The sequence below is a fragment of the Phyllosticta citribraziliensis genome (assembly GCF_038025025.1).
Source record: "Phyllosticta citribraziliensis strain CPC 17464 chromosome Unknown J3D65scaffold_1, whole genome shotgun sequence".
Lineage (NCBI taxonomy): Eukaryota > Fungi > Ascomycota > Dothideomycetes > Botryosphaeriales > Phyllostictaceae > Phyllosticta > Phyllosticta citribraziliensis.
Window position 1 is genome coordinate 1,519,866 of NW_027117338.1, and position 24,168 is coordinate 1,544,033.

Here is a 24,168-nt window from a genome sequence, read left to right on the forward strand (position 1 = left end):
TTACTCGATACCCGAGCCGACTCTCCAGACCTTGCTTGATGCGCCCACCGTCGAGCTTGTCCAGCAGCTGCTCTCTCACATCGAGGCCAAGGCGAAGGAGTTTGACGAGCTCAAGGCCGAAAAGCTTCGTTCTGATGTCGAGCTCGAAAATGCTGTGAGGACCGGTGATAATCGGGCAAGGGCCCTCAAGGCCTCGGTCGACAAGGGCTTGAAGGATGTGGAGGAGCTTCGCAGGAAGTTGAACGAAGAAGGCACGTTCAATTGGTCTACACTTCCCGCCGCCTTAACTAATTAGGATTTTTTGTTTGTAGAAAACGCTCGCTCTACCCTCGAGTCCGAGTTGCAGAACCTCAAGTCATCATCTTCAAATTCCTCCAGCGAAACCGAAGTCCTCCGAAACCGCGTGTCCCAATTGGAAACGTCCAATCGCGAAACTCTGGCGCTCCTGGAAGCAAAGACTACGGCCCACGACAAGCTCGCCGAAGAACTCTCCACGCAACATCAAAAGATTGTCGCCCTGCGGCGCGAAATCTCGGAGCTTGAGGACAAGAACCAGGCTGCCCAAAATGCGGCCACCAGCACCAAGTTTCGACAGCAGTCTCTGCAACAGGAAATTGATCTTCTGAAAAAGAACAATGAGTGGTACGAATCGGAACTGCAGACCAAGAACGCCGAATACTCCAAATATCGCAAGGAAAAAAGCGCGAAGATTTCGGAGCTCCAGCGGATGTACGACGACGCAAACGAGACAATCGAGTCGCTCCGTCGCACCGAGGCTGCGCTCCGGAGCCGGGTTGACGAAGTGAACCAAAAGGCGGAAGATTCCCTCAACAGGATCCAACAACTGCAAGATGCTGCTGCCAAGGCTGAGGAATCCTTCCGCATTGAGCTGGACAGCGCTCGCCGGTTGGCCGATCTCCAGAAACAGAGCGCGGACACGGCACGCGCTCGCCTTCAGGATGTCCAATCCTCTTTCGACAAGATCAAGGAAGATGCTGCGGAAGAATTGGGTCAAATGCAAGCCGAGCTCGAGACTGAACGTTCAGAGAAAGAAATGTCTCTGCAGAGGATCGGGGAGCTCGAAGAACAGATTGAGAAGCTTGAGTCGGATTTGGCTTCACGTCCGCAGAATACTGTCACCGTCAGCGGGACTCCCAGACGTGCCATCAATGGTTTGGGCGCCATCGCGACACCTGTCCGTGGCGGCTCTCCGTCATTTGGCACGCCTGGCTACGCTACGCCATCTCGAGCCAAGGGAGGACTGACCTTTACGCAGCTCTACTCGGAGCACGCGCAAACCAAGGCTGAGTTGGAAGCTGAGCGTCGCCGCAATGCCAAGCTGACCCAGTCCATCGACGAGATGATCCAAGATCTGGAGGCCAAGCAACCTGAAATTGAGGAGCTCAGGGTTGGACATCAGCGTCTGGAACAAAATGTTGTGGAAATATCCGAACTTCTCGAGGACGCCAACAGGGAACGCGATGCGGCAAGGAAGGAAGCGCGCAAGGCTTCCGGCGAGGTGGAAGGCCTTAACCGCGAGGGCAACATGCTCCGGCAGCAGATGCAGGACCTTAGTCAGCAGGTCAAGGCCTTGCTTTTCGAGCTGACTGTCCGCGATCAAGGCATGGAGGCCCTCAGCGCAGCTGACCAAGCCCAATTCGAGCAGATTGTTCGTGGCGAATTAGAACATCAAGAGGGGGCCACAGACACCAGCCGCTACATTACCGAACGTCTCACGCTTTTCAGGAACATCGAAGAGCTCCAGGAACAAAACAGCAAGCTCCTCAGGTTGACGCGCGAGCTGGGAGAAATCATGGAAGGAGAAGAAGCCAAGGCCAAGGAGAATCAAACAGTCAAGGACCGTGAAGAACTTGAAGAGCTCAGGCGCAAGGTTGGACGCTATGAGGACGAGCTCAAGACGCTCAACACTGTCGCCGAGAGCTATCAGCGGGAGAGGGACATGTTCCGCCGGATGGTAACTCACCGCGGAAACATACCAGCTGGAGCCGACATTCAGTCAATCTTTGGACAATCAGTTGGACCATCGACCCCACCGGCCGGTAGCTTTTCGCAAAGCGTCGGTCCTGGCACTGTTCCCCAGCAAGATCTCTCAGAATACGCCAAACTACTCAAGGACCTGCAAACCCAGTTTGACGCCTTCCGCCAGGAGTCTGTCACCGATCGCACCATGATCAAGGAACAGGCTGATCGACTCGCCAAAGAAAAGAGCGACTTGCAAATCGAAATAAACCGAAACAGCTCCCAACTTGCTCTCGCACAGGAGAGATATGAGCTTCTCCAAGCAAACTTCAATCAATTGCGCAACGAAAACGCGGAGTTGCAAAAGAGGTCGCAGAATCTGGCCGAGACATCAGCCAAACAAGATTTGAAGACTGCGCAGGTTGCAGAAGAACTCTTCGAGTCCAAGTCTCAAGTTGAAGGCCTGCGGCATGAGGCCGCCAATTTGAAGGCCGAAAAGGAGCTCTGGAAGAGCATCGAGGCTCGTCTTACAGAGGACAACCGCGCCCTGAGCGACGAGCGCACCCGGCTGAACAAGATGATCGCAGACCTTCAAAATCTGCAGAACGAACGCGAGCTTTCCGATTCCGAGAACCGCCGCCGCCTGCAGAGCCGCATCGACACCTTGGAGTCGGAGCTTCAGGCTGTGAAACGCAAGCTTGATGACGAGGTCGAAGACGGCAAACGCACTGCTCTTCGCCGCGAATACGAATCTGAACAGAACAGGACGAGAATTGACGACCTTGTCAAGAGCCTCAGCAATACCAGAGAAGAGCTGGTGGCTGCCAAGACGCAACGCGATCAGCTCCAAGCACGGGTCGACGAGCTCCGAATCGAACTCCGCAACGCGGAAGAGAAAGCTGTGGCTTTGCAACCACGGCCCACTCCTCGCCATGAGAGCTCTGCGCAGGATGGTGGGGCTGAGGAGGTCGATTCTGGTGAACTCACGCGCGAGCAGGAACTGGCTGTGGAGGTTGCTGATCTCAAGCGCGACCTTGAGATTGCCCGTAACGAGCTCGAGGCCGCCAGGAATGACGTGGAGCAGTATAAGGCAATTAGCCAGTCCAGTGAAGAAGAACTGCGGAGCCTTGGTGAGGCCCAAGAAATGTATCGCGAAGAGATGGACAAGTCTCTCGAGGAGAAGGATGCCAAGATTAGGGACTTGGAGCAACGCGTGGAGGAGATTTCGAACGAGCTCGCTACAACCAACACCGATCTGTCCAATGTTCGCAGCAGTCATGAACAGGACATGGCTCGCCTCAACGAAAAAAAGACTATCCTCGAGGGCGAAGTCTCCCGCCTCAAGGACGAGAGTGAGCGCTACCAGGAAACTGCCAAACTTTGCCAAGAAGATCTCAAGGCTCAAGCTCGCATTGCCCAAAACGCTCAACAAAACTACGAGGTTGAGCTCATCAAGCATGCCGAGGCTTCCCAGAACCTGCAGAAGGTCCGCACTGAATACAATGAGCTCAAGGAAGAAGTCGGCGAGCTCAAGTCCGAGGCTCAAGCTGCTAAGACCGCACTCGAATCTAACAAAGATAGTTGGGAGGAAACCAAAACCAGGTACGAACGTGAGCTCGTGGATCTGAGGACGCGTCGTGAGGAGGTCAACGACCAAAATCGGAGACTGCACCAACAACTGGAAACCGTCAGCGCACAAATCTCTGCACTCAAGCAGAGCCGCGCTTCCTTGGGCGGCGAACAGGCCGACGCTGGCGCCACACCGCCTCCGGACACGGAAAATCTGCAGGAGGTCATTCGCTACCTTCGTCGCGAAAAGGAGATTGTCGACGTCCAGTACGAGCTTTCCATGCAAGAGGCCAAGCGTTACAAGCAGCAGCTTGATCATACCCAGGCTCAACTTGACCAGACTCGTGAGAAGCTCAACCAGGAACGCCAAAACCTTCTTGAGAAGGAGCAGTCCAACATTTCGCACAGCAAGCTCATGGAGACGATCAATGAACTCAACCTCTTCCGCGAGAGCAGCGTTACCCTCCGCAACGAGGCTCGCCAGGCCCAAGCTCAATTGGCTGAAAAGGTTAAGGAGGTTGAAAATTTGATGGCCCAGATTGAGCCGCTGCAGACGAGGGTGCGCGAGCTGGAAAGCGATGTCGAATTCAAGGCTGGTGAGCTTGAAAAGCTGCAGGAGGACCGCGACCGCTGGCAAAAGCGCACTCAAAACATCTTGCAAAAGTACGACCGCGTTGACCCCGAAGAGCTGGCCGAGATGAAGAACAAGATTGAGACGTTGCAAACAGAGAAGGATCAGGCGGTCGCTGAGACTGAACCTTTGCAGACACAGATTCAGGAGCTCCAAACGCAGATTTCTGGGTTTGAGGAGCAGATTGAACAAGCGAAGAAGGACGTTGCTGAGACTACAAGGAAAGAGGCCGAGCAGAGTTTTGAGGAGCGCAAGGCCAAGATGGTGGATCAGTTCAAGGAGCAGGTCAGGAAGCTGCGGCAACAGGCGAGAGACAGGGACCAAGACCACAACCAGCAGATCCAGAACGTCACTCAAGAACGCGATCAGGCAATGCAAGAACTCGCCACAGTTAAGGAGGAGCTCGAGTCCACGAAAGCAGCCAGGGACGAGGCCGTTGCCACTGCTGAACAGGCCAAAGACAACGACAAGTCACAAGACGCAGAGGAAGGCCAGGTTGATGAATCTGGTGTTCCAAGCCCTGAGGTCGCTCTGCTCGAAGCGCGGGCGAATGCTGCCGAGGCAAAGGCTGCCGAGGAGGCTGCTAGGGCTGCTGAACTTCAAAGCCTGGTTGAGTCCTTGCAGGCCCGGGTGCAAGAACTTGAGGCGCAAATCGTAAGTACAGGGCTGGTCTTCAACATTCAATGGCTAACGCGCCACAGGGCACTCTTCAATCACAACAGTCAACTCTCGAAGCGCAGCAGTCGAGTCTCCAATCCCAACAGTCGAAAGTGCAAGAGCTGGAGGCTCAAGTCGTAAGTTTACTCACGCTTGTAGCGACAAGTAGGCTGACCATGGTCCAGGGCAATCTTCAGCAGCAATTGGATGCTGCCAACAACGAAGTCTCTCAACTCAAACAGACTGCAACTGCCCAAGCTTCATCGGAAGAAGCCAATGCCGAGACCCTCGAAGCCTTGGAGAAGGCCAAATCGGATCTTGTTGTCGCGCAGCAGGAGGTTGAGGCTCTCCGGGCAGCATCGGCAACCGCCACAGAGGGTGGCGCGGACGACGTCGCCGCTCGAATCTCTGCCATCCAAAAGGATGCCGAGGAGAGGATCGCTGCGGCGGAAGCCAAGTTCAAGGCTCGGGCAGACCAAATGAAGGGCACACTCACCACCAAGCTAAGGGAAAGTAAGGCTGCCATGGTGGCTGAGAACGAGGAGAAGATTGCCAAGACCAAGGCCGAGCATGAAGAGGAGATGAGAAAGTTGAAGGAGGAGCACCAGGCCGAGATTCAGCGCATCAAATCCCAACACCAGCAGCAGATGGAACGTATCCAAAGCGAACAATCGTCTTCGACTCCTGCTGCCGTTGCGCCTGAGAACGACGCTTCCAGCGCAACTCCTGTCAAGATTGAAATCCCTCCGACGGAGGCTACCCCCAAGGTACGCCTTGAAGACTTGTCCGATGGCGAAATTCGGGCGTTCTTGACTAGCAACGCAACCGTCAAGAGCATTCTCTCCAACAACGTTAAGAAGAAACTCGCGGCCGAACTCGAGGCAAAGACCAAGGAACTCGCCGAAGCTCATGAAAAGGAACTTGAAGAGCTGAAGAAGAAGGGCGAGCAGGCCAAGGAATCTGCCGTCACCATGATGGAGAAGCGTCAGGCTCTAAAGGTCAACATGGCGCAGAACAAGGAACGCACCTCTGCGGCGAAGGTCGAAATTGTCAAGAAGGCAGCAGAAGAAACGCCGCAGAAACCAGTCGTGGAGGTCTGGGAGGTTGCAAAGGATGCCAAAGCAGCCCCTGTGCAGCCACAGCAGCCTGCTGCACAAACAGCGGCTCCATCTCCACAGCCCGCTGCCACTCCTCAAGCTACTCCTCAGCAGCAGCAGCAGCAGCAGCCGGTCCAGCCGGTCCAGCCGATCCAGCCGATCCAGCAACAAGCACCGCAGCAGAACCAACAAGTCTCGTCGCCCGTACAGCCCCAAGGGCAGCCGCCTGGTCAATCTCAAGCGCCGCGCGGCTCGTTTGGTCAACCTGGAGGTGCAGTTCAGCAAAGTCAAGGTCAGCAGCGTCCACAAGCCGCCCTGAACCAATTTCAAAATCAGCAAGGCCAGCCTGTGCCCGGGAATCCTTTTGGCACCGGCATTCCACGCCCCGGTAGCGCCATGGGCGGTCCCATGGGCGGTCCCATAGGCAATCAATTCCGACCAAACTCGCCGTTTGGCCAGCAGCAAATGGGACAGATGGGGCAGATGGGACAAATGGGACAAGGGCTGCCGACTCCTCCTTTCCAAAATCAGCAGCAAGCAGGAATTCCAAATAGACCACCGCAAGGACAGCCCCCGGGTGCTGGGACTGGCCCGCAGGCGCTGCGCAACATTATCGGTCAAGGTGGCACCGGCATTCCACGTGGCGGCGGCATCCCGAGGCCAGGTGGGCGTGGTGGTGGCCAAGCTGGTAATGGGCCAAACCAGCAGACCGGCGGCCAGCAAGGCCCTGGCAGTCAGCGAGGCAGGGGTGGCGGTCACGGTAGGGGCCGAGGAGGAGGAAATCAAGGTCAAGGCCAAAGTGGTGATGGCGGTCCTGGTGCCGGAAGGGGAATGAATGCCAGCGCGAGACAATTCGTCCCCAACAAGCGGCCGAGAGACGATGCAGGCACAGATGGAGATGGTGGCGGTCCCAAGAGGGCGAGAGGGGGCGGTAATGCTGGATCGTGAGTGCCAGATGATGCGAGGTTGGGGTTTTGCCAACTCTACTTTTTTTTGCTTGACGTTGCTAGTTTCTAAAAATTTGCTTTTCGTTGGCGACGCTGAAGTCGAGCAAGCGGTCATTTCGTTGCTACCGGACACAAGGCGCACACCACAGGGCACAGGGGGTTTTGATCAAGTCTGGCATTCCACCACAGGAGCTGGTGGACTTTTCACTTTTCACACGAGCCTTGTATCATTTCAAAATAGACGGAAGTCGGCAATTTCAAGCCAATAACGATTGGTCCAAAAGGTGCATATTGACTTGCATGGTCAACAGTCTAACCGGGCGAGGCTGTGAAGAACCTCGGGTTGCATCCGACAAGGCTGAGTCTCAGGCTAACGCCTACAGTGGCAAAACGCCGATTTGCGCGTGACGGCTGTTGTCAGCACTCAGCATTGACACGACGATTCTGTGGCTGTCTGCACATGAGGTTTTCCACAACTTGGACGAGCAGTGACGTCAAAATGCAACCCCCGACAGGAATGGTCACCGAATCTCCGTCCGACCAAAAGACCATGCAGCCCGACTCGACTTTGTCGCCCAGGGAACCCTCCCCAACACAACTCTTCCCATTCGATCAGCTTGTCTTGCCAAGCAAAGAACGCGCGTCGGTTAGTACCGGGCTACGCTGCATTTCGTCTCGGAAAGCTTGCAGATGCATTTTGGGTTTTGGAGGGGAACGCGAAGTACAGTACAACAGCGTGCCAACAGCAAAAACTGCTGACCAAATTCCAGTTTGTCTCCTTGCAGCTCCAACGTCTCGAGACCCAGCCTCTGTGCGCGGTTAGTGTAGCGTGACAGGTAGGCAGAAGCCAAGGCACAGTCGACAGACGCGGGGAACAAAGTCGACGCCAACCCAGCGCAAGGTACAACCTTTCATGCGCGTAACACGGCGGGACGGGCAGAGGGCAGCTCAAGCAAGCCCGGGTAGCTAAACCGAGCCGAAACCCACGACCTCCCCGTCTCTTGTCCTGTGCCCATTCTGCCCTTTTTTCAATGGCGCCTCCGTCTGCTTGACCCAGTCCGCCACTATCCCGCGCGCTTCCTATGACGTATGCCAATGGCTACGGAGCAGCATCCGCCGGCCGTCTCTCGGATTGGCGCTGTCGTTGTTTGTGGGGAAGCTGGGATGCGCTCATCGTGTCATCCATGAGGGTGGCCAAGGAAGTTCACTTGGGTCAGGACCGTGAGAGGGAAGCAGCATGAAGTTGAGGCCCGGCATATCGGGAGGCTGGATTCCTGCATGTCTGATTGCGTGTTGAAGACTGTTGGAGGTGAGGTAAGGTCAGAATAAGCTGCAGATAGCTCCTCCAGTCGAGAAATGCACTGCCGCCATAGTAGGCAGATGCTGGGTGCGGGTGCGGGTGCGGCTGGCTGACGGCGGGGGTTAGGGACGCGTTTCAAAGCGGATATATTTCTAATGTGCTTGGTAGATCGTTCTCCACTCCGCTCTCTCATCAACCTGCTTACTTGCGCTCCACCGCTGTGGTCAGGCTGCGTTGTCCGTGGGTTGGTTAGCTTTGGTCGCATGTCTTAGGCGACGTCAACCCAACTTCATACCCAAACTACCTGACCTCACCACCCATCCCCTCCGCAAACCACATCCTTCCCCGACCTGGTCTCTTACCTGCTCTATTCGACAACCTAACAGCATCTTGCATCTTTCCGGTGGATCCCACGGCTGTCTATCCTTACGCGTAATCACCGAAACATAATCCGACCTATCATCCTCTATCTAGTCCGCATTCAGTAGCATACCCTACCACTCTGCGACGTCTACAATCCAGGCGCAATGTCGACGGCAGTACGTATATTACATCCCTACCGTTTCCGCCCACGCGCTTCCCTTCTTCTCCCATCCCTCCAAATCTTTCATTCACTCATCCGTTCCTGCCTTCCGAGATGTCCGGGGTTGCCCGGGAGGGGAGCAGTCGCGTTCGACTACACACTCATTCACTGCACCATGTTGCGGCGTTATTGACATGCTGCTCTAGGAAGACTGCCTCCTCATCCTCATCGCCATCTTTCTCCCTCCACTCGTCGTCCTGATCAAGCGAGGCTGTGGCCTGAATTTCTGCCTCAACATCCTGTTGACGCTGCTGGGTTGGATACCCGGAATTCTGCGTAAGTCTTTCGCACTGAATCGAGCGCCGTCTCCCGCATTATTTCCATCCCTCTTCGCCCCTATCATCATTTTCGATGCGCAAGCGAATGCGCCAAGTGTGCTTCTCCGACTCGCACTTCGCGCGCAATTTGCGCCACCAGCGGGCCATGTCTCGACAGTTTCACAGACTAACGCAAGTCTCTTGCAGATGCCTGGCTCATCATCGCGACGTCGCCGCGCCGACGCGTCGTCTACCGAAGCACGAACTACCCAACGACGTACGGCGGCCCCGGCTACCAAAGATACCACCGGCGCACTTACTCGGCGTCGCGGCCACGGCGGCGATATTACTACTGAGCTGGAGATGAGGTCGGAGTTGAAGACGGCCTCTCCGGTGTCTGTGGCAAAGAAGAGGGATTACCTGGGAGTGCGGAGGTTGATGCCCTGCGTGGTATGACCTTTCATTGATGGCGACTCGTTGTACGATGCAAGCGGAGTCGGACGACGACATTGTATGTGTATTTTTTCAGATCCATTTCCTGCGTTGGGTGCTCAGGGGTCGTGGAGAATAAGGGGCCACTTTCGACATTGTGCTTTCACGTCGAAGCGGGGTATGGGCCAAACGACAGCATCTCTTTAACCCATCGTGTGGGCGCGCTGCCGACGGGGCTGGTGGAGCTTTCGTGGAAGGGTGAACATAAATATCCCCGGCGGGTCGAATACCCCAATGCTTTGTTTGGGCGGAATGAGGTTAGTCAAATTTCTGCTTCTCTGCGGTCAGGGGGGTTGGGAATGGAAAGTTGCCCGACCCTCAAGAAGCAGACTTGGATGCATGTTCTGGTCTTTCATTTGGTGTTCTCGGTGTTTCTAGTCTTCTTGCGCCTGTGCATGTCGAGCCTGTACACGACGATTGTGACGAGTAGAGGAGGAATCTACACATAAAACATGCAAGCATTTGCTAAAATTGAAGTAAACGAGTGACATGAGTGGATTTGGGTAATTACTTTGTCTGACCGCGCTCACTGACCGACCAAGGTGTTGAACGCAAGTGGTGGTCAATAAAGATCAAACCAACGGAGCATCTCCGCCGCCTCGCGGTTGCTGTTTGCGAGGTTCGCGAACCTAGGATTCATGATACTTCTCGAAGCAAGCCCTACTCGATCGACTCATGAAGCTTGGTGTCGTCCATACAAACCTCATGAACCAGTTCAGTTGACAACCACGAACCAGTCAATGACCTCGACCACTTCCAAAGTTGCCTCTCAAAGTCGTTTAGACTTCGCTTACCTTGTAGGACCATTGACAATGAGCAACACGGCGTCGAAGACCCCTAACCCCCTGAACCGTTCTCACCAATTCATAACCCAAAAGTCGCAGGATCCCTGTATCAAAAACGGGGGTGTGGCGCAATGGTAGCGCGTCAGATTCCAGCAATATCTTCATTTAGGACCACACAAAAGGCCTGTTGAAGACAATATTGGAAGTTCCTGAAGGCTATGCGTTCAAATCGCATCATCCTCAACCCTTTCTTTTGCTTTTTTATGTCGGCGAAGTGGAGCGGAGTATGGGGAAGGCACAAGGTTTGTCTGGACCGCAGGACTATTGTTTTGTTCGCGATGCCTTTTTTGTTGGGTAGCCGTGTGCGGCGAGACTAGATCTCTGCGGAATGGCCGGCTGTCGGGCCCACCGCCGCACCCACGCGCCTTTACGTCGCATACGCTTTGCCGCTTCGGACGCTGTTCTGAGGTGTCGGCGCGGTGGGTCGTCGGTCGATCGGTCTGTTTGTCGGGCAGATGAGCGGGGTTCAGTTCGGCATTCTGATTGTTGCGACGAAGGACGGTTCCCGCGAAAGACTTGGACGGGGGCGGAGAGATCGAGAGATTTGATGTGACCACGGAGCCACAGAGCCTTATACACCGGCCGAATCAACAGGGGATGGAAAAGTGGTGACGTGCGAGGTAGCGGCAGTAGAAATGGACAACGATAGCGCTGGGCTGGGATCTGATGCAAGGGATTTGTTCCACATGAAGACACTTTACTGAGTCAGCTTCGGCATGCGAGTACGCCGGAACGTCTCTTCATTGCTTTAGTACCGTTCCCCATGCTCTACTTGAAGAATTATTGGCAGCCAGATTAAAGCAGCTATCCGAGTCAGACAGTGATGGTTTCGACTGTCTCGCTCCGTCTTTGTTCGAATCTTGGAGATTCATTGGAAGCTGCATTTTTTGGTCTCGTAAACTGTGGCTCCACCCCTGCCTAATGTGGAGCTCTAACCCTCAATTGTCGAAAAACTCAGCCCCTGGTGATGCCAGATACTCTGAATTGCAGTCAACAGGCCACTGAATATCTTGTTGATCCCCGGAACTCGGATTTCGGGATGCTAGGGCGCTTGAGAGCTCTGGGCTTACTGAGAAATGCTTCAACATTAACTATATGTAACTAAAAAACATCACCGTCAATTATGAAATGGGGGTGTGGCGCAACGGTAGCGCGTCAGATTCCAGAGCCTCCGTGCAGAATCATTCTTGGTGTTCTCGGTTACTGGAACTTCCTGAAGGTTGAGCGTTCAAATCGCTCCATCCTCATCACCTTTTGTCACCTCGTCCCCTAGATCGGCAAACCTTTTGGGGCCACTTTTGGGGCCAAAGGAGATCCTTTCTAGCGGCTCAATATAATACCTCGAGTGGCACCCAATAGCCGCCCTTTCAAGCTGCCCCTGTTCACTTCTGGACAGTTTCACAGTGAACAATGTTTCGCGTGTCTTTCGGCGTCAGCAGATCCCTAAACGATCTATGAGAAGGCACAGAAGCTGCACAGGGCTGGGAGTGAGACAAAGACGACTTTACTTTTGTTTGTTGCACAAGGGGTGTTCCGTGCATTCTCAACCTTTGATCAAGAGCTCGATAAAACAAGGGCAACTGCGGCAAAGACGCGCCTCATTACGAAGAACCTCGTCCTATGCAAATCCGTTCTCTGTCTGGGATGAAAGGCTTTGGGAGTTTGAGATTGGGAGTGGTGAGAGAGAGCGGCGGCTTTGGCATTATTATCGGTCGGCGAGGCGGTTGGGGATTTCCTTGCCGACAATCGGCATGCCGAGCTGACTGCGTCTGCTTCGACCAGCGGTATCCGCCCGTTATCCAACACACTTCCGTCGCAACATTCGAGAGCTTCTTGCGTTCACTTCGACTGGAACCCGGAAATCGCCAATGAGCTCTCTACTGGATTTTCCTCGCCACTTCCCAACTCTTTGCCTTCGCACTGTGAACACGACATGACCACGCGTCGCTCGTCAAAATATCTGCTCCGAACGGCCTTTTTTCCATTCGATCGTTTTCGCTCCGAGTGAAACAGATGGTAGTAGTCGTTGTAGAGCTTGGAAAAATTGCGCAGCTTCGACAGAAGTCGAACACGTCGAAGGAAGCTATCGGATTTGTCCAGGATGAGAAGCCAAACATCCGCCCAGCAGATGACGCTACTTGCTTGGAATTCATCCGCACGATCAACTTGCAAGAGTGTCGTTGATTCTCTTATGAGGACACCTGGTACTGCGGTTGGAGCCAAGGAGCAGTGGTCCATCGCACAACCATGGTTACATCGTGTCGAGGGCGCTTTCATTCACTGTACTGTACATCTAGCTGAGCATCTGCAATTCCTTTTGGGGCCCACCGTACTGCCCAACAGCAGTGGCGCCAGAAAGGGAAATCAACGTTAAGACAAGAAGAAAGCAATTGATTACGCGCCCGTTTTGACATTCCCAGTCTTTAATCAAGGCAATTGCCCATGTCTCTCGCAGTGGCCGATACAAGGAGCATCCAGTCGAGCATCCTGGCATGCCTATGGGTTCGAGGAAGAGTGCAGAAACAATTCGTGCGAGGAATCTTTCTAGAAAACAGGGTTTTCGAGCTGCCAGATGGCGAGAGTGATGTCACAGCCTGACTCCCCGATAATCTCCCTGATCTTTGGAGCGACTGTAGTCTTCCAGCGCGCGTTGTCCACGTCCAAGACCTCAATGAGGGCCGTCACCTCCCGATGGTCAAACTCCAAGGAACCGAAATAGACCAACTGCAGGGTCTGCCAGATCATCCTACTCTCCTTCAGAATTCGTAGAATCGCGGGCTTGAGCGAGCTTTTCCACACTCCGATCGCCGGATGTCCGGCCTCGAGAATCTGCATCTGAGGGAACTGGCACTCATCGATTTCGATGTGCAGTCTTGGATCGTTACGGTCAAGTTGGAGCTCCTGCACCAGACAGGCAATGGCGTCGTGCCAGTGGTTGCTTCCCTTGACGCTGGTGAAGGCAGTGATGGCGAGCATCACCACTGGTTCGATGTTGTCGTTGTTCCGCGTGCGTCGCTCCCCGATGTCGTACGTCATGAAACCCAATTTGGAACGAAGTTTTTCGATAGATCCGGAAATACTGCATTTTTCCTTGTAATTCATTTTGAGCGATGGTGCAAACGGGAAGGTTTTTTTGAAGGTCGTGGGGAGAGGCAATAGTTTCGGCCATCCTATGCGATAAGACTCCTCCTCAATGCTGGCTTTGACTTCGCACTCGCTGAGTTGCTCCATCCTTCGTCCAGCGCTTGTTCTGGAAGAGCGAGAAAATTGAAAGTGGTGTATGGACGGTTGGCGTGGAAGGCCTATGTGTGCTCGGTCTCTGGAAAATATGTCGCAGGGGTTTACGCGTGTCGATATCGTGGATTTGGTGCCGATGGAACGGTGACAAAGAATGGCAACACGAGATTACTGTGGTTAGTTGTCTTATACATACTCGGGGGTTGGTGTTGAACCACATATATCAGCATTTTTTTGAGCGAGAGGAACCGATGGTCAACACGGTCAACCACCAGTCTTTGAACCTTGGAACCCTCGCTCGAATACGTAACAGAGCCACCCTCTACCGAATTTTGTGAAAGAGACGTCAAAATGAATCCATGGGCACCTTTTCCAAAACTAATCACCCCAGTGGTCAGCGCCATCAATGGTATACATGTATGCGGGAGTGTTGTGATATTTGCTTTCGAATTTGAAGGGTGTTGTTGTGTGTCATACATATAATGCCTCGCACAAATATGAGATACATAAGATGAGTGAGGCAATGAAAGGAGAAAGGAGACAAACAGAAACGTGTCAGACTGCCTTTATGCTTGTCTATCTGGTTGAACCATTTTTCCACACGCCAATGTACGTCCCGAGAAGGAGAATCGAGGAAAATAATCGATAGCGCCAGATCCCACACTGTTGGAACTTTCGTGAGAGAACGAGGCTTGGTAGCAAAAGTCGTGGCACACGCAACCTCTGAATCACTACAGTGGACGCTTGAATGCTCCCTGATGGACGTGACTGGTTCCCTACCTGCTCTTGTCTTTTGTGTCACGAACTTTCCGACCAAGCCCCGGAAACATTCGTGTGCTCGTCATCATTGTCGTCATCATGGACTCTGGTTGCCCAAACCCTCGGCCCACGTCTTGACACGCCCCCTGAGCTCCGCCATCGCGCCAATCTCGAGCCAAAAGTGTCCTGCACCTTCGATCTCATGCCATGCAAAGCGCGAATGCTTGCACGGCGGAGCGACAGGAGCGGCAGGTTCATCTATCTGGCCCTGCTGCTGGTCCGCCTCGGCTTTGGATTCAGTGGACAGCTTGCCGCACCACGCACGCAGACGCTTGGAGCCCGTAAAACCATCGCTGGCGCCGAAGAGGACGAGGGCAGGATGCGTCGTGAGCGGGTTGGTTGATGGGGAGCAGCAAGACGGAGAGGAGGAGAAGAACGAGAGGGAGAGGGAAAGAGACGAGAGGGCGAGGGATGGTGCGATGAGGAACGAGAGCGGGGGCAGGAGAGGAGAGATGAGGAGATAGGCGGGAGAGATGGCGAGCCGTCCAGAGGCTGGGAGGGGCGGTGGAGGCGCTTCGTCGTCCTTGTCCGGAGTTGCTGTGTTCTCATGCTGGCGGTGATGCCGCGGCGCTTGAAAGGAACTGCGCAACTCCTTTCCCCAACTCTGTGGGCGGCGCAAGTCCAGGCTCAGACTCCGCCGCCCATTGGCGCCCGCGTCCTGGCTCTTTCGCTTGCCGCTCCCCGCCGTAGCAGCAGCATCGCTCTCGTAGCCACCGATGGTGACCGGGCTCTTGCGTCGACTCTCGAAAGTCGCTCTTGGACTCGTGGGGCTGAGGTGCTGCTGCTTTTTCGAGGCCTCATGTTGCTCCACAAGCTCCTCAATTGTGCGGGCTGCGAGACTGCTGGCGAGCTGGTGTATGATGCTTGCGGCCTGGCTTGTGGGCGTAGACTGAAAGGGAGCGAGGAGAGAGTCTATGGGAGGGAGGCGCGTGACGATAAGAGAGCCATAGGAGTAGCCACCAAAGACGACATGGATTGGATGTCCGCTCACGTCTTGTGTTCGCGAAGCTGTTGTGGAAGATGCCCCCGGAAGCTTCAAGGCGTGCATGTAGCAGACCAATGCGCCTGCAAACGACATGTAGTCTACTAGCTCAGGCTTTCCAGTCCAGCTCGTGCGGCCGCTTGAGTTGTGTGCACCCCTGCTTTCCATTAGACCATGGTCTACAAGTGTTGCGGGATTCCTGCCTGAAGTTGAATGTCCCCACAACATATCCTTGGGCCAGCAACTCAGCGCCCACATTTTCAACAATGGGATCATCGAAGCCTCCGCCCAGTACTGCGTAAGGGTGCGCGAGAATGGCAACTTTGCGCGTCCATTCTGCGCCCGAATCAAGGTCCAGGTCGACGAGACTCGCCGGGTGGTGGATGCGACAATCGAGCGGCGTGCTGTCGTGGAGAGACGGGATTCGAAAGCTGTAAGCTACTGGTAGGAGTTGGGAGCCCATGGCTGGGTTCCCGTGCGTCTCGAGAACTCAGGGCATGCCGTGTTGGTGGACGTGTTGGCTTTGGAAACTTTTGTGCGGTTGTAGAGTGTTGGGGAACATGGAGAGTTGAGTCCATCCCCCGATGCCGCGGGGCATGGTGACGTAGCTCGCAAGCACCATATTTTGCGAGGTGGTCCAAATGTGGCAGAAAGACAAAAAAAAAGAGCTGCCAATGAATGAATGCCTTCATATATCTCACATCATTGAAAGCTCTCAACGTAAACCAATGTGGTTGCCTCGCGCGCTGTTAGTTCCGCGTATCGCGGACGTTCTCCGCAGTCCTTCCTCCAGACGTCAAACCATCGCCATCACCAAACTTTTACCTCCCAGACCACAACCACCGCATCGGCAAAGATGGCATCAGCCGCGGAGACAGTGCAGCCACCGCGCGACCTGCCTGCAATGACAAACGCGCAAGCAATGCCCTTTCTCTCGCAATTCGTCGGGCGCAACCTGCGCATCCATGTCTCCGACGGCCGCATGTTCATCGGCCAGATGCGATGTACAGACAAGGTAACTATCCATAAATCCACATATCTGAACTCTCTCCTACAGTCCACTATCAAACCATGTAGCTAACCGATGGACTTCCGCCCGCACAGGACCGCAACACCATTCTCGCGCAGACCCATGAGTACCGGCAGCCCAGCGCGCACGCCCTCCGCGACGCCCTCTCTTCCCCGGAAGCCGCCTCCTCCGCCTCGCTCTCGAACCCATCGTCCGCCGCCTCTGTCAAGCTGCAAATGACGAGCCGCTTTGTCGGCCTCGTTGTCGTGCCTGGCCAGTACATTACCAAAATCGAGTACGAGCAGAGCATGTACGCGCCCGAGCCGGAGTTCCCCGAGGCGCCTGAGGCGTGAAAAAGAAACGATCAAAGCTCGAAGCTGTGTCTGTGTCTTGTCAGACTTCCGTCGTTTCCGGGCAGGAAAGATGGGAAGAGTGGATCGTGGTTGCTGGCGCTTTATGCGAGTCACAATAGCCACGGGTTGGGCAATGAAAGAGACTGTTGCGGAATGCAGGTCCTAGTGGCGGCTAGTCTCCGTGAGATACATTGGACCTTGTCGGTGTCAAGCAGCCAACATAGCAGCCGAAGGAAGGCAGGGGTCAAAGTACGTGGTGGTTCGATGACCTGCCGTACTCGTAAAATCATTCCAAGAGGTCTTCTAGGCTGATGGATTGCTTGCACTTGGAGGGTCCAGGTGATGTAGTCATGATTCCGTCAAATTGGACTGGGTAGGAGAATGTTGGGCATTCGATAGGGACAGCAAGTCTGGACCATCATCCAAACGTGGAAGAGTCCACTGGAGCAATCTCAAAGACAAGGACTTCAGAAATTACCACGCGAGTTTCGTAGCAGCCGTGTGAATTAAGAGCAGTTGAGGTGTATAATTACAATCAAGAAAAGCGGTATTCCGTATAACTCGATAGCCCAACCTGAGTTTTTTATGCAGTGCCTCCAACCGTCCAACAGCCAAAGAAACTATGACTCAAAACGCTCTAACCAACCCGATGCCGCTTCGAAGCCAAAAACGGAAGGAAAGATCAAATGAAAAGGGAGGGGAAATCTAGGACCGTACCTACGCCGCGCTGAATCAAGATGTGCTTGACAAAAGGAAAAATCGGGAATGGATGACGGGGCAGCTGGAGGCGCATCTCAGCAGTGGAGGCAGATCACTCAATCCACAACAACCACTTGACAGCCCGGCCAGCACCCTTGCCCACGCCCAACACACCCCTGACCACGACGACGACGAGCCAGACCCACCACATGATGCCGAGCACCATCCACTCGAGCATGACCCATCCGGCACGTCGCACCCACCGAAAGCGACGCCTGCGGGCACGGCCCATGGCCTCTATGCGGTCTACAATCGCCTTGACGGCGAGAGTCGCCTCGGATCCAACCTCGCGCAAAAACGCGTCGGCATTGTCGGCGCAGTTGTGGCACCGCGGCGTCAGCTTGTCTCCGATTTCAATCTGGAGCGCCTCGCAACGGCGCCGCAACTCGGCTGCGCGGTATCGCGCGAACGAGTCGGTGGCCGCGAGAAGGGCTTCGTTGTTACGGGCGAGGCTCGAGGCGAGGATCCGGGCCGCGAGAACGTGCTCTTCGCTGGCTGGGAGTGGGTATAGTGGAGCGTTGTCGGCTATGGCAGCGGCGTTTTGAAGGAAGCGGGGAGGAGGGTCTTGGATTTGGTGGGCGCGGCGGCCAAGCTCGGCCGCTTTGATGCCGGAACAGAGGAGGAGCGCGCGCACTCGAGCGATTTCGGTGCGAGTCGTAAAAGAAGATGCTTTAGAGAGGCCGCCAGATGTTCTGCGTGGGTTGTCGAGAGCTTGGTTGGAGATGCTCCACTGACGATGTCCAATCGTAGGTCGGGTACCGTTGGCTGACGTTGTGGTCTTGACTGATAGCCCTGTGGGAGGCAGGTGGCCTGTCCTTCCGACTCCGCCGGGAACTTCGAGGAGCGCGTTGATGTGATGCCGGGCCGCGGATGGAGAGCGGGATCGTAACTCTGGATCTGCAGAATGAGCACGAAGGAATCTTTCACGTGTTTCCTCGGGGATGTCACCTGGGGACGAAGACCGTGAGCTGATTTTACCAAGATCAAGCCGTGGGGGAGCAAGACGATCAAAACGAGTTGGCCGTCGGCGATGACCATCGAGTTTATCGTCTTCCCTGTCAGACTTGTCTCCTTGGGATTGCGAGTTGGCAGATTTGAAGGTCGGCAGGTCCATGTGGTATTTAGACTTGCTGTCTGACGCATCCGACATGGCACCGGTGTCTGTTGTTGTGCGAGATACCGGCTTTGGCCGGCTCAAGACCACTGTTCTGGACATGTCATCATCCGAATCACTGGTAGAAGAGTGGTCGCCGTCGCTGGAAGAATCGCTGTCTTCTGGGGGCTTGTCCTTTTTGAAGACAAAGTGTCCCACTTTTGAGCCTTCTTGTCGGACACCCTTGAAAAATCTTGTAACAGCAGATCCGGGATCCTTCTCCTTTGCTTCCTTCCGCTTGCCATCTTTGAGCTCAAAACTGGAGACGCTATGGATGCTGTCTGTCGTTTTGCGAGTGTTTAACAACGGCTTGGAATTTGATCGATGGAGCTGCTCGACGCTGAGTCGTCCTGGATCAGTTTGGTCTCCGCTGATTGGCCTGCTGTGTGTGCTTTCAGAAAGAATGTCCGAGGGAATCGATTTGTGCTTGGCAGCGCTAGTATCAGTGCGGAAGAAAGGTAGTTTCGATCTTCGATGAGGCTTCTGGTCGGGAGACGCAAGTCCACTTGGTGACGAGTTGCGGTCCAAACTGAGGGTTTGAGATATTGGCGTCAACGGTGCTGAAGACTCGAAAGACGGCCGCTGCTCCAGCATTGGGTTCTCAGCTGCTGATTTGAGGCGCGTCGTGGCCTGTTGTGCGGCAGTCTTTTCACTGCGCTGATCTTGTTCATGCTCATGGGCAGTCCTTACGCGCCGAGCTGCCTGGCCAGTGCCCCATCTGTCTGGAGAGCTGAAATTTGGAGAAGACTGGCTGTCCTGTTTTGCCTCATTTTCAATCATGGACTGCAAATGGCGCTCGAGTGGACCAATGTTCTCCCCTTGCGAAGGACGTCGCCACGCCGCCCTCTTGCGCACATCTCGATCGTCATCAGAAGATGAGAGACCAGAAGAGCTGTTAGAGCGCGATCTGATCCAGCCAAGCTTCCTCCCACGATCTTGGCTCTCATCACGATCCCGATGGAGAAAATGGCGCTTTTTCCTGCCACGGGCGCTCCCGTTGTCGCTGGTGTCCGTTGTTCTATAGTCGGAAACGTGGCCTGTCGACGACTGTCTATCCAGGCTGGTTCTTGCAAAGTCTCGACTGATGCGAGCCTTTTGTAAGCTTGCTCTTGGTTCAGGGAACAACCTGTTGCCATGCCTGTCTTCTATCAGCATCTTGTGGCTATCCTGTTCCATCCACACTGCGTCTGCTAGAAATTCAGACGGTAGAGTGAACCAGTCCATTCGCGGCCTAGGTGTCTTTCCAAGCAGGATGCTAGCCTTTTTGCCATCCTCAGATAATTTCTGTGGCAAGGCAGCGAGGCCATTCCGTTCAAACGGTGGTAAAAGCACGTTCTCGGCGCGACGATATCCATTCTCTTGAGAAGCCTCTTCCACATCGTCGATCCACTCTCGCACCCTGTCTGAATCTTCAAATTCGTGCACGTCTGGGTTCAAGGCATGGCGCTCACGTGCCCTCAACTTCCTGTTGCGGATAAACTGAAGCGGATTGTATCGTCGACCAAGTTGATTCGAACCAGACCGTAAGGAATTCGGTTTCAGCTCGACAATCGCAGTCCCAGGAATGCTAGATGCGCTCAAGGAGGCACTAGTTGACTCGGCGGGATTCAAAGGCGGCAGAAATTGCAACAGCCGACGGTATTCGCAGGAGAGTTCGATGTAGGTGCGCGCTTTTGCTGCTCGTGCAAGCGTTGCATCTGAGAAGGTGTAGTTGTTGTGGATACCGGTGGTTGGGTCCATGACAGTGCCTGGGGTCGAGACGGACACATGGCGCGAGGGCGGAGTGCCAATTCTGCTTCCGTTTGGTGACATGTTCCGAGAGATTCGGCGCGGATGCTGCAGCGCTTGCTTGAGACTTCCTCCCATGTTATAGTTTGCAAAGCTTCCCTGCATAGGAGTATTTTGAATCGAGAATCCAGCGGAGGTTGTCCTACGGCCACTCCCAAGAGATGGGGCAGGGAGCTGTCCGGCACTAAACTGCCTCCGTCGGCTCTCGTTCAGACTGAGGGCCATGTTGACAATCTGGAAGGGGTCGATGCCAGAGCTGGAGCTGTGTTGCTCTTGACTTTCGCCAGGCAGGTCGAAATTGACCCCCAGACCCTTAGCCTCCCGAGCAGTGCCTTGCCTACCATCCCCACCGGCATGTATTTCTTGAGAATCATCGGGTGAGACTGTACTCGGCTCGCCACTGGACGAAGGAAAGCTTCTCGGCGAGGAACTGCGACTGTGATGCCCGGGAGAGCTCTCGTACGACCCTGGACTTTTGCTTTTGCGCCGCTTTTCTACAAAAAGCTTGTCCTTTTCGCCAGAGCGACCATGTCTCTTGCGCATGAGCGAGTCGACTCCAGGAAGGATGGGCTCAAGCAAGAACCCTCCAGATCTTCGGGGCGAGCGCTTCCTGCGGGTGCGCTCTTGGATAGAGGCGAGGTCGGCACCCAACAGCCCCTGTTCGCGCGTGCGACCATTTGCATGGCTTTCTTCGGTCCTGTCCTCCGAAAGTATGGAGCGCAGAGGGCTTTTTCTTCCCTTGGAGACCCCAGACTCGGTATGCTCAACAATGAGGGCTGAGCGTCTGGAGTGCAGAGTGGCCGAGGAACCGGGTGAGGGTTGCGACGAGGTGGAGCGTCGTAGTTCGCTAGAGGGAGTGGAGCTGGCCGAGGCCATGTTCGGCATGCTACCGCAGGGTCGCGGTAGATGGGTGATGGCAGACGAGCATATCTAGCGCGCAGTAGTGGGCGGAGGAGAAGTCGCGGTGAGCGAGGACTGGAGTTGTGGAGAGGTCGCCAGGTCGGCGCAAATGAGAGCAGTGGCAGCGCAGCGGGGGGGTTGACCCATGAAGTGCATGTGGCCGGGGGTGAGGGAAACCTGGTCAAGCTCGGCGCTGAAGTCATCAAGCGATCCCGACCCACGCGCACATCACCGGATGGGCCATCGATCAACACGCGCAATTTCTATTCTTTGCTTCGCTCCTCTGCAACTGTCCGCGACACTGACATCAACCGTTACGACACGACAATGCTTGTTCACCCGCCATGTCTCTCTTCGGTGGTCCGCAGCCACCTCCAACCTCTCCCCCAAGCGCCCAGCTAGCTACTTTCGCGTCCTCGCCGCCGCCGCACCCTTCGTCCGAGCCTGCCACCGCACCAGCTCTGTCGATTGAGCACCACGTCGAAGACGGCTCCGACGACGAATTCGACGACGACGAACGCCCAAACAAATTTTCTGGAAACGTCTCAGCCTGGAAACGACATGCCGCAAACGAGCTCGATCTTCAATCTGCGCTCTCGCACCTCGCAGCCGACGACATTTCTCGGCACCTCTACATCGCCCATACACTTCGGTCACACTTCCAAAGATCTTCAACAACCAGTATCAAGCCATACCAGAGCAAAAGCCGATGGGGTGGGGCAAAGGCGCAAGAGAACAATTGGGCTCCACCAAGGAAATGGACTGCATGGCCTTTGGAACCCAGCGAAGTTCCTCGAAAATGGGAGCGGTTTGGAGAAGTCCCTGAGATCGACCCGGAAGACGAATTCACAATCCGCGAGGAGGGCTTTGTGAAGAGCAAACCCAGCAGAGATCTGGAAGAGTTGGTTTTGAGCGTCGTGCTGCGCAAGGCAAAAGAACAGTGGAACAGCCGGGAGGAAGAACGCAAACCAAGGCGAAGAAAGAAACGCATCATACCGCAGAGAAGGAATCCAAACGACAAGAAAAAGGATGCGAGCGCTCAGGAAATAGAAGATTTTGATTCATCCGATGACGAAGATCGACAACAATCGCGGAGGCGGGGACCAGGGAACACAGTATCGGAGTCTTCGTCAAATCTGCAAGGTACAAGAGACCACCATTCAGCGCAAGGCAACATCAGGCCTGTAGTGACTGCAGATGACGGTGCGGCGCAACGCATCATCCAGCCCTCCATGCGTTCCCTTCTTAACAATCTGGATTCTCTACTTGCTGCCTTACATCGTTCAAGGCAGAACCATATCGATGGCGTCAGCGGCACCGCTACCAAAACTTCAGGCTCCAAGAAACGAAAAGCTGCGGATGCTGATGCTGAACCTGAGTCTCAGCCTCAGCCTCTTCTAAAGCGACCCCGCGGTCGGCCCCCGAAAGTAAAGGCATTGGAACCATCTGAATCCTCGCCTGCTCCAATTCCAGACGGACCAGATGAGCAAGACATAGGCTCCGTGAAGAAACCCATGGGTCGCCCAAATCAATTCAAAAATCGCCGGCGTCCTGGCGAATCCTACTACATGATGCACAAGCGCCTTCGGGCTGAGGAAAAGGCTGAGGAAAAGGCTGAAAAGGCTGAAAAAGCTGCTGAAGCTGCTCAAGCTGCTGCTAGCAACTGCACACCTGTTCGCGAAGAACCTCCAACCCCTGAGAATCAAACCCGCCGTTCTTCGACTTTCTCAGGTCTGGGCGACGTGTCCGCTGCAGGTGATGGGACTGAAAAGGCGTCTCACATTTCCGGGTCTCGCACTTTCGGCCTTCGAGACTGGAGCGAGGTACTGGGAACTGCTACATTGATCGGCGCATTCAAGCCGTCTGTCGTTCAACGTGCTGCACAACGCTGCGCCAACATCTTCAACGAAGGGATGAAATTCCGCACCCTCGAGGAAAAAAATGCGCTCGGGAATGACGCAGGAGAGGTCGTCCAGTACGTTCCCGGCTGCGTATTACCGCCACTATTCGATCAGTCTAGCGATGTTGAAGCTAGAGTGCAGCCTACCGAGGCCACAGATGTTGAGGTGTCCGACAATGAAGACGATACCCGAGGAGAGGAGGATGAGACCAGGCCTCTTTGGGATGGCATCTCCAAGAATTGCCCGCATGCATCATGCGAGCGTCATAGCATCCCTTTCCATGATGTTAAGCAGCTACGGTTGCATGTGAGCATGAAACATGGCTACAAGCTGACATCAAAGGCGAGCGTATCCAGAAGCAAGGCTCCTTCATCCTTGACAAAATCACAGACCCTGTTGAACCAAAGAGCGGCGCATTTTGAAATGGAGGGTGCGGTACACAACGATGGCTTTTTGAAGCCGATAGAACGTCGCTCTGGCTGGCGGGGTCCGGACACGGCGCAGCGAGAAAATCGGAAGCATGGGAAATGTTCTGAAAGCAGGAGCCGCAATACCAACAGGATCGCAGAGCAGATGGCTGGAAGCGAGGATTCGGGAGTGGAAGAGACTGATTGGAAGCCAGGAAAACACGGAGTGGATGGGGACGATGGAGAGGATGATACTGATTGAAGCGGGACTGGATGTCAAAGGCGATTTCGAAGCGTACTAGCGAGTCTTCATGACCGATTTCAGACAAGAATCTCGACCAAGTTGACTATGTAAATGCTTGATTCAAGCCGAGTTCAGTTGTTGCGGTGGTCGTGAGGTTCAAGTTGAGAAGGAGGCGAGGGCTCAGCCAATCGGAGCCTTGGACGCGGCCTACGTCGTGGTAGGCGCAACGTATCTGCTGAATTCAACCCAGTTGCTGAG

At 54.8% G+C, this 24,168-nt stretch overlaps 7 protein-coding genes and 2 non-coding genes across 9 annotated transcripts; 6 read left to right on the plus strand and 3 right to left on the minus strand.

Annotated features, from left to right (window-relative positions):
• The first annotated feature begins 251 nt into the window (after positions 1-251).
• Positions 252-1,519, plus strand: J3D65DRAFT_609888 (uncharacterized protein). Its single transcript, XM_066798735.1, has 2 exons — positions 252-1,133; positions 1,267-1,519. Exons 1-2 carry the CDS (start codon positions 728-730, stop codon positions 1,341-1,343), a joined length of 483 nt encoding a protein of 160 aa, XP_066659763.1. The 5' UTR covers positions 252-727; the 3' UTR covers positions 1,344-1,519.
• A 7,058-nt stretch (positions 1,520-8,577) lies between these two features.
• Positions 8,578-9,775, plus strand: J3D65DRAFT_23912 (uncharacterized protein). The gene is made up of 3 exons (XM_066794743.1): positions 8,578-8,720; positions 8,911-9,040; positions 9,229-9,775. The coding sequence occupies exons 1-3, from the start codon at positions 8,709-8,711 to the stop codon at positions 9,375-9,377; spliced, it is 291 nt and encodes a 96-aa protein (XP_066659764.1). The 5' UTR covers positions 8,578-8,708; the 3' UTR covers positions 9,378-9,775.
• A 640-nt stretch (positions 9,776-10,415) lies between these two features.
• Positions 10,416-10,541, plus strand: J3D65DRAFT_t3. Its single transcript has one exon. It is a non-coding gene; the product is annotated as a tRNA-Trp (tRNA).
• Positions 10,542-11,488: 947 nt separating this feature from the next.
• On the plus strand, positions 11,489-11,605 carry J3D65DRAFT_t4. Its single transcript has one exon. It is a non-coding gene; the product is annotated as a tRNA-Trp (tRNA).
• Positions 11,606-12,902: 1,297 nt separating this feature from the next.
• On the minus strand, positions 12,903-13,460 carry J3D65DRAFT_663776 (uncharacterized protein; the record flags this gene model as incomplete). Its single annotated transcript, XM_066802695.1, has 1 exon — positions 12,903-13,460. One exon carries the CDS (start codon positions 13,458-13,460, stop codon positions 12,903-12,905), a length of 558 nt encoding a protein of 185 aa, XP_066659765.1.
• An 802-nt stretch (positions 13,461-14,262) lies between these two features.
• J3D65DRAFT_23976 (uncharacterized protein) lies at positions 14,263-15,948 on the minus strand. The gene is made up of 2 exons (XM_066794746.1): positions 15,600-15,948; positions 14,263-15,553 (listed from the first exon to the last, which is right to left on the minus strand). Exons 1-2 carry the CDS (start codon positions 15,857-15,859, stop codon positions 14,452-14,454), a joined length of 1,362 nt encoding a protein of 453 aa, XP_066659766.1. The 5' UTR covers positions 15,860-15,948; the 3' UTR covers positions 14,263-14,451.
• Positions 15,949-16,102: 154 nt separating this feature from the next.
• On the plus strand, positions 16,103-17,187 carry J3D65DRAFT_23988 (uncharacterized protein). The gene is made up of 3 exons (XM_066794748.1): positions 16,103-16,411; positions 16,501-17,007; positions 17,098-17,187. Exons 1-2 carry the CDS (start codon positions 16,253-16,255, stop codon positions 16,756-16,758), a joined length of 417 nt encoding a protein of 138 aa, XP_066659767.1. The 5' UTR covers positions 16,103-16,252; the 3' UTR covers positions 16,759-17,007; positions 17,098-17,187.
• A 382-nt stretch (positions 17,188-17,569) lies between these two features.
• On the minus strand, positions 17,570-21,334 carry J3D65DRAFT_544946 (uncharacterized protein; the record flags this gene model as incomplete). Its single annotated transcript, XM_066796739.1, has 2 exons — positions 17,570-18,408; positions 18,466-21,334. 2 exons carry the CDS (start codon positions 21,332-21,334, stop codon positions 17,570-17,572), a joined length of 3,708 nt encoding a protein of 1,235 aa, XP_066659768.1.
• A 254-nt stretch (positions 21,335-21,588) lies between these two features.
• J3D65DRAFT_609904 (uncharacterized protein) lies at positions 21,589-24,168 on the plus strand. The gene has a single exon (XM_066798736.1). The coding sequence runs from the start codon at positions 21,703-21,705 to the stop codon at positions 23,926-23,928; it is 2,226 nt and encodes a 741-aa protein (XP_066659769.1). The 5' UTR covers positions 21,589-21,702; the 3' UTR covers positions 23,929-24,168.